Raw genomic sequence first — 15,528 nt, 5'->3', positions numbered from 1 at the left:
GCACCTGAGCTGGGGGGGAAAGGGGGAATGCCTCTCCCCTCCGCGGCAGCTCTGGGGCTGGGGCTGCAGGATAGGTGCCCCTCCATTGGCCCCAGCAGATCCATGCTGGGATTGGAGGAGGGGCCTGGGGAGGGGGAGGGGCAGGGGCACCTTGGCTGCGGTGGGGGCCATGCCGTGCCGCCCCGCCATGGCAGCCCCGGGCTACAGCAGAGTTGGGGCCAGGAGAGGGGCACCCCGGCCGTGGCAGGTTGGGGGCTGGGCTAGGTGGCCTCCTGAGCACCTGCGTGCTGCTAAATAGGCTGCAGCTGCGCAGCTTAGGGGGAATTTAGCCTGCAGGGTTATATAAGTTATGTCTGGGACCTCTTTCTTTCCAGCATCATAGCAGCTGGGTAGAGCATAAGGGTGGCATAAAGCCACCTTAGCCCTCAGTACCTCCCTTGGGCTGCAAGTTAAAGGTGCAGCACAGAATCTCAGCCTCTGTTTCTAGTCTGTGAAAGAACAGATATCTATGTGAATATGTCAAAACAATTACATGGTAAATATGTAGTTTTGCTGAGGAAGCAAGCAGGAAGAAGCAGATTCTTTTTAACTTGTCATTTGTTGATTCAGAATATTATGATGTTTATGAATTTTAAAATAGCTAGTGAGAAATGTTTGATTTTATACCTCCAGAGCATATAAGTGTTACAGTTCACTAGCTTATGTTATAGCTGTCCACACAGGGAATGAAAATAAAATAATGCCTTCGATTTTGAAACTAAATGTTTTAAGAAATTTCAAATGCTACAAAATTACGCAACTTTTAATTCAGTAATAACATGAAATCTGACAATTAATAGCCATGCAGCATATTCAATTTTTCTTTGAAGGCAGACATGCTACGTTTTTGTTAGTCTGAATACCTGGCCAATGTATAAATACGTAAAGTTAGCTTTACCTGTGCAGTCAGAGTATCAAGAGCAGACAGAGCACTTTCCAGAATCGGCAAGGCTTGTGCCAGATCAGCATCACATTCATCTTTGATTGCTTTTGCAGCCATAGCTTGCTCATTCGCCACAGCTTCATCAGCTTTCACTATTTTTTCAGTTTTAGCTACTTCCAAAGACTCCTTTTCAATAACCACCATCATCTCATCAACTTGTTTGCTAGCTTCCTTTAGCTGAGGCTGAAGGGCTTCCAGCTCATATTGCATCGAAGCCACCTGTGATGCAGCAGAATTCAGTTTCTCCAAGCCAACTTCATATCTTCTTTTCATTTTCATCACCTCACTAAAAGTAATGTCAAGCAATGCTTAATTTTACAGATATTTTCTTAGCCCCATTTCTCAAATTTCTAATTTCACATCATTCTTAAAATTCAAACACCATGCCATCTCGTTTTATTTGCCCATCAGATGGTGCAATATAGTACTCGTGTCTGAGTCTCATTTGCCCTCAGACTCCTTTAAGCTACTTCAGTAATGTAAAAGTGCCTTAAAGGTACAAAAAATGACAAGTGAGTGATCAAGGCTGGATTTACTGTATGAACAGATGAGGAGGTGGGGTGACAAGATAAAAAACAAAGGTGGGAAAGTAGATGGGTGCAAAGTTACAAAGGCCCTTAGGGATGAGAAGTTGGAATGTGATGTGGTGGAGGAGGAGCCAGTAGAAGGACACAGAAGGGGGTTACATGATCAGGAATATTATTTTAATAGCTATGTTTTATATGGAACTGAGGGGATAATCTGTGCATCAAGAAGGTGAGAGAAGAGGAGGTTGCACTAGTCAAGAGGAAATAATGAGGTTCTGGACAAGTAGGAACTGAAACTTCCTATTCTTTTCACTAAGACAAGAAAGAGTCTTCAGATGGTAATGACTTTCAATCACTACTGACCTAGGCACACTGGTGACCTAGAGGAATATCCCTAGATTCTGCATGACTATACTAAGTCCCTGAGTCCTTTTATTTTCCCTCAGCGCTTACATACAGTCTCAGAGACCTAAAACTCCACCCATCATGAAGGAAGGGAGTGTCTTTATACAGCAACTCAGTGGTATTCACCCTGCAGAACAGGTGTAACTTCTAGGGTCTGCGACTGCATCAAAAGAACTGATATTTTAAAGTATCAGTAGGCATCAACTTAATAATGAATATTAGAATAATGAATATTAGAACTGGCCTAATGGGATACCAAATATAAACTGGGTGCAGATGTATCCAAGAAATGGCAATCTGAGTATACTTTACTTTTTTATTAGATTAGCTACACAAATTAATTACATGTAGAAAATACTATTTTAAGGGAACTTTGGGCTCCCCTAGCAAAGTGCATGTTATATATCCTTACGTGCGTTTCTTTTCCAGTAAGGTTTTGAAAGTGGAGATTAATTCCAGGTATGAGGTAGGTGTAACATAATTGTGCCTTTGAAGCTCAGTATGGAACAGGTCAGACAAAACAATGGTAGAAGTGTGAAAGCTTTTACACATATCAATACAGCCTTCACGTGTTGCCTCTGACATTTCAATATCTTCCAAGAAGCGAGAGGCAACAGCTTGCAATGCATCTTCAGGCCATGTCTAAATTTAAAATAAACATAATATTACTTCACCTATCGTACAAATAGGTATTACATGGAGAGTTTTTCATTTCTACATTCACATAAAAAAGGAAAACCTAATATAGAACAACTCTAATTTTCTGAAAGGCCTTCCCTCAATATGAAAATTCAGAAAAATGGGGCTCCAAATAAGTAGGGTGAATGCAATGCAGGGTACACAGTGCTGCCATAAAGATCTGACCAACCTTTGATTAAATAGAAATCAGATATTTGGGGCTTTATTGTGAAAAATAAAAAGACTCAAATTCTGTCTTTGGGCATGATGGACAACTACCATTAAAGTCAGAGTTGCCAGGCTCAACAAAGGGCAAACTTTCCCTCAAATCGTCCAATACGCAGATGCACAGTAGGTTACCAATTTGTTAGAATTTTATTAGAATAAACACGTATATGCTTTCTTTCCATAAACTTTCCATATAAAGAATGGCTATAACATTGCCTAATGAAAGCTTATTTTGGGGACAAAATCCTGAATTTTGTTTAAACAAAATTTACCGCAGAGAAAAACTGCTTCATTGTTTCTATAAAAAGTAAAACTGTCTTTTAAAAACATATTTAGTTTAACATTTATTTCAAAACTTTAAAAGCTGGATATAAGGCAAATAAACAGAATTCAAATGTAAACTGGGGTACAGAAGAACTCTGAAATACTGCTGCACTTTGAAAAGTGACTCCATAGAAGTGTCATTGTGGGATTCTTGGTTAATTGTTTTTCACTGATTTCCATATTACCAACACTGATTTACAAGTAAAAAATTGTCTTTTTTCTAAATGCTAACACTACAAACTCAATTTGGGCCCTGCAAGTCCATTTGGGTTTTTTCCTTCTTGAACATCATTGTCTATAATAAAGATTTTGCTAGCCAAATTGGGCTCTCAGTAAACCCCATTTTTTTCAAATTACCTCTTTGCAACCTTTAATGGGTTTCCAGAGGTATCACCAACTGGAGCTTAGTAAACAATATTGCTGAGAATGCACAAGAAGGAATAATACTCTCTTAGTAGTTTTAACTCTTCATGGCTAAAAGGTGTAAAAAGTAGTACAATCTTATTTTAATTACTACAATCAAAAGATATGACTGACATATGGGGAAATGGCTTATTGAGTAAAGAGCTGTCATGTTTACAGTTACTTTTCAGAACAGAATCATACTTAAAACAGAAACTAACAACGGCAAAATTGCACAAGAAAATGTACACAATAATACTAATACATTCAGTTATTAGACTGAAATATGAAAATGTATTGCATTACACAAACATATGTCTTGCTTTCAGAGTATATTGAAGTTGGATATTAAGATTTATTTTTAATTTCATTATTATCATGAGAAAACTAAACTTTTAACTTTTCTAGATGGCCCAGTGCTTACCTAGCAAAATGAAGAATCTCAGAGGAACTTACCACGCTTATATCAATCAGTGCTTACACTTTTTGCTCTACAGATTGTGGAAGAAGGATGTGTGAATGATCACACACTATTTATGCCTCACTTGTATCTGCGTACATAGAATTTACAGAATTTTCTATTGCTCCAAACCTGAAAAGACTATCTGATATGATTAACTTTACACGAGTTGTTCCATTGATTACTCACATAGAAAAAGTTAAGTGTGTGTCAAGTAAGTCTTTTCAGGATTGTGGCCTATATGTGCATGCACCCTGCAGTCACAAGTTAAAGAGATGTAAATACTAAAAAGTATTTTGATGTGAATATTTAAAAATATGTTTTCAGTGGCAGATCTGCAAGACAAAGTTACAACAATCAATTCTGGATTACAACTCTGATTCTTTGCTTCTTAGAACACAGTAGGTGATAAATGAAGCATGTTGAGTTTGTCAGTATCCAGCACAGTACTCATTAAAAACATATTCAGCAATTTGTTTTTGTTGGTTTGCTTTTTAATATCACACATTTAAAAAATTATTCATATCCAAATATCAGTAAGCATTTTACAGAATTTCATACCTTCCCAAAATTCATAAACCACTTCTCAGATATTAATATGTGATTTATCAATTGACTGCAGGCTGGTAAAATTAATAATAATGATTTCAACTTAAGTGCACTCATCACTGTACTTGCTCTGTTCCTTACCAACAGTAAGACTTTGTGCTGGTAAATAGGATTCTGCAGAAAGGTCTATATATCTATGTGTGTAAATAACTGGTGCTAAAAACTGGAAAGATAAAGAAATATCTTCATTTTTATCCACACTTAAATTTAACTGTAGTAAACATCCTGAGTGTCTTTTTAATTACTCACCAAACTGAATCCATTATTTGATTCATTTTAAATTGTTTTTCACCACTTCAAAAGATACTTTGAAAGATAATTTGCCACTAAACTTTCTCTGGGATTCAAGGTGAAAGAATCATCCACCTCCAAATAAAAACAGGATTTTGATATTTTTGAAAGATTAGTCAAAAGCTGCCTAGAGTTTACCATTCCTCTCCCTTTGAGCTGTACAGATGTGTTACTATAACCCAAGGACGGGAGAAACTTCAGAAGGCTGCAGAGCTTCAAAGCTGGAGAAAGGGCAGGATCAGGCTAGAGAGCTGTGGAATGTGAAAGATGGGAGCTTATTTGCATGAGCTCTCTCCCTCCTCTAGCTAGCCTGGAACTCTCTCACATGTTCTCAAGAAGAGGCAGGAAACAAGAGCTGTATCTAGCCAGCCCTTCCTTCTCCTTCGACCCTTTTTGGGGGAGCAAAATCCTTTGCTCCAGGAGGGACTTGGTGGGGGAACAGAGAGGCTGAGTAGTTATATAACTCCTCTTTCTCTTCCGTCCAAATGCCACCAAAGGGCTACATGGCAGGGAGCAGGGACGGCAGCAGCAGCCCTACGTAGAGCAGTAAAGACGAAGAAGGTAGATCGAAGCTCAGGCAGACTGTTTCCACAAGCAGTTAAATGGGCTGCTGCTCTTGCTGTCCACTCCCTCCAGCCTCCCTCCCTGCTGGAACCATGGCATGTTTTTATGGAGTGTGGATGTTTGTTCACAGCCTCCTCCAAACAGATAAACAAGCATGTGAGAAGGGAGTTTTACCTGGCCTCATCCTATTTATCTTTTTGGGGATGGGTATTGGTGTTGCCCCCTGACTACTGGTCTTCTGAGATACACACATGGCTATCATACTGTCTCTACCCCCATTTCTGCTGGAAGAACACAGCCTTAATGGGGCCAGATGATCTATTACTGTGAGGAAGTTCAAGAGTCTTCTCTCAAATGTCATTAGAATGAAGTAGGGTTTATTTCTCAGAGGGGAACTATGGGAAACCTTCACATTCTTCCCTTTGTATATATGTACAGATACATTTTTTAAAATATACCCTTACTGGTTATGTTGCCCTGGATTTGAGGGATTTGTGTACCCCAGAATATGATCAAGCAAATTGCAACCCTATTATGTGCATTTTGCCACCATGAATTAATAAAATAGCTAAGGGTTAATTAGAAAGCAGACTTTTAGATGCAAGGTGAAAACTATTTGGCAGTTTCTGCTAATCAGTATTGGAGGATGAGAGAAAAAAGTAAATAATTGAGAATGAAAGAAGATAAGTGGATGAAAACCTTGCGTCTAGACGCCTCTGATATTAGAAGCTTATAGAAAATTAGAAAAAGAGATGCTCCAGTAGGGGTCATTATGACCTATGTTTTTTCTAGAAGTTAGCTATAAAAAGTTTAGATAATAGAGTGTACTTTGTAACAGTCCTCTGAAGCCATCTTGAGAGACCTTTTTCCTGACACCTTTTCTCCCCGGTGGGTGAGCAACTGGCCACTGTGAACCCGCTGTTAATTACTCAATACCGTGTGTAGCAGGGTGGTCACCCGCTTCTGCCTTAAAAGGCTTAAAACAGCCCAGGGAGAGGGCTGTGGCTGGGAGAAAGCAGCCTCGGCTGATTGGGGAAACAGCCACAGCTGTGGCCACGCCCCAATCAGGCCACAGCTGGCCTTATAAAAGGCCAGTGAGCCAGGAGCTGGCAGAGACTCTCTCTAGCTTTGAGAGGGAGGGATCTGGCTGCAACGATCTGAGAGAAGGTACCCACAGTGGAGCAGGGCTAGGGGATGGCCATTGGAGCTGGGGAGCTCTGGCCTGGAAACCCCTTAGGCTGCAGCCTAGTGGAAGGTCAATTAGGTACTGGTGTTGCAGGGGGCAGCCCACAGGTAGGCAGAGGCAGCAGATCCAAACCCCCCTTCCCTATGATGAGTGGCATTTACACTACAGTCTGCCCCAGTGAGCGGGGGCTACATGGTGACTGGCAGTAGCCCACGACTGAGGCAAGGTGGGGATAGAGGGTTCCCCTGGGTAGGGTGACCCTGAGACTGTGGAGGTAATGCCAAGGGCAGCACCCCAAAGACAAGGGGAACTGGGTCCTGGGAGGGACATGGGGGCCCGGCGGCAGCAGGACACTGGCCTGCAGAGGGTGCTCCGGAGACTGGAAACACTAATTCCCTGAGACGACCAGCAGGAGGTGCTGCAGGGGTGAGCCCTGCCCTGTTACACCATTCCAGATGTTGGGTAAATATCTGGGATGTTCTAAACCAATTGCTTATGTCTGTGCGTGCTTAAATCTAACAAACTGCAGATTTAGATAGAGCACTCTTAATTGCATGAATCTTTTATCAGATGGAATTGCTGTATTTATTTATTCCTGACACCGCCTGGAGTGAAATAGTTAAGTTACCACTGCTGGGGGTTCTGAAAACCCTTGGTAACAGTTCTGGATCAGTATTCACATTGCACTCCCCATCAGTACCTGGTCCAAGCCGGGGAAGCTAATGATCCAACCAAATTTGGTGATGAATCCCAGTCATGTGCCACCTGAGGCGCATTGCGCGTACGCTAAGACCAGTTATAACTTACCTTCTTCTCTTTAAAATGAAGCTCAGAATTATAGCAATGCATTTTAAGGGCAGCATAAGTCTGAATTTCCTAACTTGTGTGATTAAATTTTGAACCTTACCGTTACTATAATGTAAGTATTTTGTACATAACATATAGATAGATATAGTAGTTTGCAAGTTAGTAGGGATGAAGGTCATGCTTGGGACTAGGAGATTTCTCTACTTGTCCTTGCCAATCCATGCCAGACTCAATTTTTGGGGGGTATCTTGCAAATCATCACTGAGATTTTGCAAGCAGAGAACATTGGATAGTTCATTCTCTAATATCTACAGTTCTGTGTTTACTGAGATATTAATCTTAGCGATTGTGACAATCTTGCCCTTATTTACATCCTGCGCAACCCCTCTGAAGTCAGTAGGGCAGAGTACCATCATCTAATTCTAAATCCAGAAAACATTTTAACTGTTAATTAACAGATTTAAAGAGCAAATTATTTGACATGAAAAGAACTGAGGCCATATTTTGAATAATGCATTTGTGGTGTTTCCATCAGAAAATGTGTACATAGTAAATAACTGTACCTGAAACCAGTCAAGCGTGCAGCAGTTAACAAGAGCTGGAAATTTTCGAAGGCGATTACGAAAAGCATCTCCAATGGGACTCATTGCCAATACCACATGGAGCTGGTCTCGGCAGCGATCAATGAACATGTTAAAAAGAGCTATGGGGCTACCATCAGTTTGCTTTATTTTATCTCGCTGGCGGTCTATCTGACGCATTCGTTCACAAATTTCTTGTTTCTCATCTAGTGCAAAGAGGTTTGGTACCTCCCCTGCATTTAGTAAGTTGTTAATGTCTTCTAAAAATGACTCCTTCTTTATCTGAGAATCAGTGAATAAGAAAACTCCTTGCATCTCACCCTCAGTAGATTTCCTTAGGATGACTTTTAAGTCTTCATGCCACTCATTGTTACCGTAGCTCTTAGATATTTCAACCTGAAAAAGTGTATAATCAGCCATATGTGCTGCTAATCGAGTGAGGGACTGCCTGCCACTGCCTCCGACACCAACCAGAAGGGCATGGCTGCGAGGTTGTTTCAGGATCCGTGAAATTCTACAGACATGTTCAATAGCAAATCGGAACAAGACAAGTTGCATAGGTTTTTTACTCATGTTATTAAATTCTTCCAAGTGGCTCTCTACAACTAATCTCAATGTGTCCACATCATTGACCTCCCTGTAGTTGGTGTCCTCTCGTTTGGGGTCATGAAAGTCACAAAACATTAGGCTACGTAAGTCATCCTCTTCTACCTTGCCATCAAAATTGAAGTCCAGGCTCTGGAAAAGTTCGTGGAAGTCTTCATCTAAATGACTTTTCACTACTTCTTGGATATACCCCACAAGCCAGGCTCGATCTGCATTATCCACTAAGCGATCATAGTACACTCTAAGAACCTGCATAATAAATAATATAATAGGTTTAGTAGGTGATACTAGCATTCTGTTCATTTTATACTGACATTATATATATGTTTCACTTTGATTATACACACACACGCACACGTATGAAAAAATGGCTTGAAAGTGCAAATTCCCTTACATTCCAGTACAATGAACATTAAAATAAATGTTCAGAAGCAACTGGAACAGTTGATCCTTTTATCTTCTAAATGAAAGCTAAGCTCCATATGGGAAAATAACACACTTTGCACATACTGTATGCATACTTTAAATATATTTATTGTATTTTGAAGACATTTTGTAAAGAGTGGCAGGTATCGCTATCCTTACTTTTATGTAAAGTCAGAATAAATGAATGACAAGACTTGGTACATTTTTGCTTTTTCTTCCTGTAAACAAACAATTTAATACTGGTACACAGTGATGATGATTGTGAAGCTTGGTTGAGGTGGAGGAGTCAGAGGGTGGGATATTTCCCTTACTGCTAAATGATGAACTAGCAATTGGCTGAGCCCTCAAGGCTTAACTCTCTCACTTTACAAGGCGGCAGGAATGGAGGGAGATACACGCATTCTCCTTTAAGTACACTGCCTTGTTAATTAGATCAGCTTGCTGAGACCGCAGCTGCTGCAAGCTCCCTCCGTCCTGAGCTCTGGTGTGTCCCCCCTGCTCTATGGAAGATGGAGTAAGCGGGGTGCAGGAGCAGGGGATAGGGGGACGCCCTGACATTAGTCCCCTGTTTCCCCCCCCCCACAGCAAGCAGGAGTCTCAGGGAGCAGCTCCAAGGCAGAGGGCAGGAGCAGTACATGGCAGTGTGGGGAGGAACACAGCTGAACTGCAGGAAGCTGCTGCACAGGGAACTTAAGGGAGCGGGGAGCTGATAGGGGGGCTGCTTTTCCACCCTGGTTCCAAGCCCCCATGAGCTAGTTGCAACGGGCTGCTCTTCCTGCAAGTAGTAGACAAAGCAGGCAGCTGCCAAACGATGTTAGAAGGGAGCATTACACAACATTAAACGACCATGTTCCCTAATTGATCAGCAACGAAACAACATTAACCTGAATGCCTTTAAGTGAGGAGTTACTGTAGATGAGTTAACGCCAATCCCCTAATCATTTAACTTGTGATGTTATCTTTAGGGGAGAGGTAGTCACAAATACTGAAGACTCGGGAGTTCCTACCAAAGAGGACCCGCAGGGAGAGAGAACAAGACCATGTTCATTCCCCACCCAACCTTCCAATGACCCTGGCCCACTGCTGGCTCTCTCTCCACTGACTCTTTGTTCTGCCATTGGGAGGGAGAGGAGAGGAAATGGAGGTAGGTGCACTGTGGGATCACTTATGGCAGGAGATTTACTCTGGATAATTGTGAATGGAAGGAAAAAAGCCCACAATCCATTAAGATGTGGCTCACACTTCAAACAAGTTGGAGAACCTCTGCCTTTAAAGTATGCATAATTAAAATCCTATTTCTAGCTAGCAAAAATGTCACACCTTATGACTATGGCATCATTACATAGCTATTAGTCATAGCTCTTACATCATGGCTACGATATAAGATAATTCAACTAAATTATATTATTAAAGAAAAATAAATGTCTAAATCCAACTTTGGCTCTTCAATTATTTATTATAAATATCATGTAGAATTTATTACTAATATGAGATTTACCTCATGAACCCAAAGACGTTTTATCATTCCTACAGATTCTGTTGTTTCAGGTCTTGACAGACAAACACCTTGAATAACGCGGGAGAAATCACGGAGGTTGAACAAATAGTGAGATTTGGCTGGAGTGGGCAGCAGATTCTTCATAGCTTCTTTATACACCACCATGGTACCGTTAATAATTTGTGGAGTCAAGTCTAAATATTCAGATGTGAAGTTATAACTGACAAATTAAAGAAAATGCTAAGAATAAAATGATTTTCACAGTTCCATCATACTAAAACTATATACTTAAATACTGATTTCACTTTTCAATGCCAATTTTAAGTCTCAAGATGATACTTTCTTATAGACAGCCTTATAAATTCCACTGCTCTTGCTGGATTAATGGAGTTTCCAGTCGAGTTAGGTCGTGAATTAAAACTAATAATTGTAGAAAATATTGAGAATTCAACCACTTTCTTTTTCTTCTTCTTATTATTGTGGTGCTGAATGCACCATTATAATCAGGGCTTTCCCAAATTTACAGTACATCTTGGTATTTCAAATAGCACCTAACTGAAACTTTTATAAATTGCCCTGGAGTTTGAGACTTCAACCTGGGTTGTATATGTGAAAATCCTTTAAACTTATCAGATTCAAGGATGGTAACAATCTAATGAGCTTCTCCTCCCGGGAACAAAGTGCTCAAAGTGCCAGGGCAGCTTCTGTGCTGCTACTTCCAAGGCACCCAGCACAGAAAGTGCAGTCCTGAAGAAGCAGGCACCAAGTGTTTTTGAGCTCTTAAGAAACATAGAATATCAGGGTTGGAAGAGACCTCAGGAGGTCATCTAGTCCAACCCCCTTGCTCAAAGCAGGACCAATCCCCAGACAGATTTTCACCCCAGATCCCTAAATGGCCCCCTCAAGGACTGAACTCACAGTCTTAAGTTTAGCAGGCAAATGCTCAAACCACTGAGCTATCCCTCTCCTAAACAGGCAAATGACACCTACTATGATTATCTGACATCTCTCTGATACAACTAAGGCACCACTGGAAGTTATCAGGCTATTTACATGAAGAAAAGTAAATCTCACCTCCAAAATAATAAATGTATTTACTTGCTTATAAGGCAAAGACAATTAAAGAGAACTTTTAGAGGTAGAAAACTAGTGTATTTTTTTGAAAAATTCAAGATTTTCCCCAGAAAAACAAGTTTTCCATTTTAGCCCCAGAGGGTTATTTTTGTTTGTGAATATTATATATTTTCATTTTGCATCACATCTGCAAGACTGTGCAGTACCCAAAAAATAAGTTATTTACTTGTACAGATGTGTTGTCCATATACAGTCTCCATATCTAGTTGTACACAGATGACTGTATGCTCAAGATGAGAGTCTTTTGGTCAGCAGTGTCCATTGCTGCCACACATGTCTTTCTTGTGCTCTGCTGAGGGAATATAGAGTGGAGTAGGCCAACTGCCCCTCAGTTCTTTCTCCAACACAGAATCTGAAGGCTACAGGACTCAGAAGCAGGTGGCAAGGAGGGAACTTTGTGGAATGTTTATGGACATGGGAAACATCTCAAAGAACTCCAGTTACTGTACAGATAAGTAACTTTTCTTTCTCTTGTCCATATACACATTCCACTTCTGATGATTCACAAACACTAGACAAGAGATGGGAGCTTGGAGCCTAAGTGAATAAAGACCGAAGCACAGTTTTGCTGAATGTATCATCTAATCTAGAAGTTTCAATAATGGAACAACGTTTCATGAATGTGTGCAGACTCCCAGGTGGCTACTTTGCAAATATCTATGATGGAAATATTTCTCAAGGATGCTCTAAGAGCTATAGTGGCATGAGCTCTGAGGAGGATCCAATTTTGCCATTTTATAGATTCTCACACAGATTGACATCCATCTAGGTAGTCTTTGAGTAGAAACAGGTTTCTGTTTCATAGACTCATAGACTTCAAGGCCAGAAGGGACCATCAGGGTCATCTAGTCTGACCTTCTGCACATTACAGGCCAGAACCTTGCCCATCCACTCCTGTAATAGACCCATAACCTCTGGATGAGTTACTGAAGTCCTCAAATCATGATTTAAAAACTTAAAGTTACAGAGAACCCACCATTTACTCTCATTTAAACTTCTCTGCTACTGCCATGGATAATCTCAGTGTAGCCCTAAATGGCTTTGTTCTTTGCAAATAAAATGCAAGAGCCCTTCTGGTGTCCAAAGTACAAGGCTTAGCCTCTCCCTTGGAAGAGTGAAGCTTGGGAAAAAAATATAGACAAAAGGACCTGTTGGTTGAGACGAAAATTAGTGATGACTTCAGGAAGGCACTTCGGATGTGTTCTCAGAGATACCAGGTCTGCATAATAAACAGTATTTGGTGGCTCTGCCATAAAGACTTGAATTTCGCCAACTCTCCTCACTTATTTGATTGAAATTAAAATTCCAGTTTCATAGACAGGTGTAACAAAGCACATATTGCCATGGGTTCAAGTGGTGGGCCCACCTGGGCAGATAAAGCCAAGTTAATGTCTCATAGAGAGAGTAGTTCTCTGATTGACAGAAAAATCTTGACAAGACCCAACCCCTCAAAAACTTGTTCACAGTCAGGTGAACTGCCAGGGTTTTTTTCTCCCCGTTAATTCATTCTGATTCTACCTTTTCCCCCAGGAGCTTCACTAAATTCCCCTGGATCAACAAACATTGCAAGGAAGCATCCATGATTCCCCTTTGACACTTCCTTCTCACCTTTATAGCGACGGTATTTGTTTTCTTTTTTTTCCTTCCCTTACAGTCCGAGTCCATTTGCATAATTCAGCAAACCCACATTCCACCTTAGGGAAGTCTCATTTTATATGTCCTGGCCTTCTACAGTGATAACACACTTTTCCCCAATTCTCTAAAAGAATTCCTTTTGCCTCCTTCCTCTTCTTCTCTGGGTTTTTCAATTCACAACTCCTCCTCCTCAACTCTGGACCCATAAGTACCCAGACCTCTCTGCTGCACATTTACTGGGGATGTGCAACTCCACCAAACAAAAAAAATAGATCAAGTATGTACATGTTAATTGCACCCTTGCATGATCTGGGGGATTTAGGATTGGCCCTCTCTAACCCCTGGTACCAGGAGAGGATTTTTTAAAATTCCTCATTGAAAGTAAACCTATCAAATAAATTACAAATAAATAAGGTAGGCAATCTTACTAACTATGAACTGACTACGGCAATAGGAGTATTTACAAGTGTGACACTCTATACCTAGGGGGAGTGCTCTGTAACCCCAATAGTCATCATTTATATATAATTGTGATATTTCATATAAAGCATGACATGTAAAGTATCATGGGAAAGGTTATAATCTGCTGAAAGCCATTGTTCTATCTAAGCATGTATATTATATGAAATTATGAGACTGTGTTGTAAGGTTGTCACTAAAATATGCTTTGAGTTGGGGAATCACCCAGGTATTAGATCCCCAGATATAACAAAGGAGGTAACCAATGCTCGGGTGGGTGTCAAACAACCATCAACAGCCACTGTCCAGCAAGGGAGTTACAATTCCATGACTCACTTGCACAAGGACACACCAGGGGAATTGCTCAGCCTCGCCCACAAGACTCAGCAACGCCCACAAGACATGCCGGAACTTGTGTTCTCCAAGTACATGGAATGAGGATATAAAATAGAGGACAGAGGTCACATGGTTGGTCCTGTCTCTTCCCCCACGTATGCTGAAGGCAACGAGGATACTGGAGCTGAGCAGACTGGTCCCCAGGCTAACAGGGACCTTGCAGTATCCAGAGGAGTGAGCAAAACTGCTTAGTCCAGATATTGCATAGATTATTAAGGTTGAGAATTTAGACTGTGTGCTTATCTCTTATTTTCCTTCGGTAACTACTCTGACTTTTGCCTTTCACTATAATCATTTAAAATCCATCTACTGTAATCAATAAACTTACTCTAATGTTTATCCTTACCAGTGAGTTTGACTGAAGTGCTTGGTAAATCTGCTCAGGTTACAAAGGCTCATGTATATCCACTTTCCATTGATGAAGTGGTGAACCATTTAATAAACCTGCAATGCTCAAAAAAAGTCTTGAGCAGTGTAAGACAGCATATTCCTGAGGTACAAGGCTGGGAGCTGAGGGAATATGGCTGGTGCCTTGCTCTGTGTGATTTGTGAGTGGCTCTGGGAGCATTCATGCAATCTAGCTGGGTGTGGGGCTCCGCATAGGGTTATATTGAGTGGTAACAGCACGTGGAGGGGGTTGGTACTTGTCACCAGCAGGGGCGGCTCTAGGAATTTTGCCGCCCCAAGCACAGCAGGCAGGCTGCCTTCTGTGGCTTGCCTGCGGAGGGTCCGCTAGTCCTGCGGCTTCGGCGGACCTCCCAAAGCCGCGGGACCAGCGGACCCTCCGCAGGCAAACCGCGAAGGCAGCCTGCCTGCCGCCCTCACGGCAACAGCAGAGTGAGCCCCGCAGCTTGCTGCCTCAAGCACGCGCTTGGCGTGCTGGGGCCTGGAGCCGCCCCTGGTCACCAGTAAGGCATTGTGAGAGACATCCCAGATTAGTGAGTTAAGGGAGCACAGTGGTCCCACAGTCTCAGGTTGCACCCCAGAGATCCCGTCACAACAAGATTAAGGTAAGTAAGCTAGTAATTTGTAGGAAATGGTCAGCAAGCAGCTTTGTCTTTTAGCCTGAACCAATGAGAAGGACCTGAATGGCAGTTTGTCCACTCTGGTCTATATGCCCTTGACACAAGACACAAAGAGACTCAGCATGCACAGTCAACACTGACAGTACTGGCCAATAGACTCTGATCTGGAGCACACTGAGTGCATGCACACCACCAGAAGTGGAATATGTGTATGGACAACATATCTCAAAGGAGAACCCTCAATTCCCACAGAAGTGAGTGCTCAGGCTCAGGTCCATAGTGAAAATTGGTACTTAAACACAGGT

The 15,528-nt window shown here is 41.5% G+C and overlaps 1 protein-coding gene across 8 annotated transcripts in view; it reads right to left on the bottom strand.

The window, feature by feature from the left end:
- The window catches only part of DNAH7 (dynein axonemal heavy chain 7), a 275,290-nt gene that overhangs the window by 85,862 nt on the left and 173,900 nt on the right, over nt 1-15,528 (bottom strand). For all 8 annotated transcript variants that reach the window (XM_050969448.1, XM_050969447.1, XM_050969454.1 and 5 more), the window contains 4 exons: nt 10,575-10,794; nt 8,027-8,899; nt 2,327-2,556; nt 938-1,268 (listed from right to left, as the gene is read on the bottom strand). In XM_050969448.1, the coding sequence (XP_050825405.1) occupies nt 938-1,268; nt 2,327-2,556; nt 8,027-8,899; nt 10,575-10,794 (1,654 nt within the window). The remainder of the gene's footprint in view (nt 1-937; nt 1,269-2,326; nt 2,557-8,026; nt 8,900-10,574; nt 10,795-15,528) is intronic.

This window comes from Gopherus flavomarginatus, chromosome 10, assembly GCF_025201925.1.
Source record: "Gopherus flavomarginatus isolate rGopFla2 chromosome 10, rGopFla2.mat.asm, whole genome shotgun sequence".
Lineage (NCBI taxonomy): Eukaryota > Metazoa > Chordata > Testudines > Testudinidae > Gopherus > Gopherus flavomarginatus.
The sequence above is the reverse complement of the archived record's forward strand: the minus strand, read 5'-3'. Positions and strand labels throughout refer to the sequence as shown.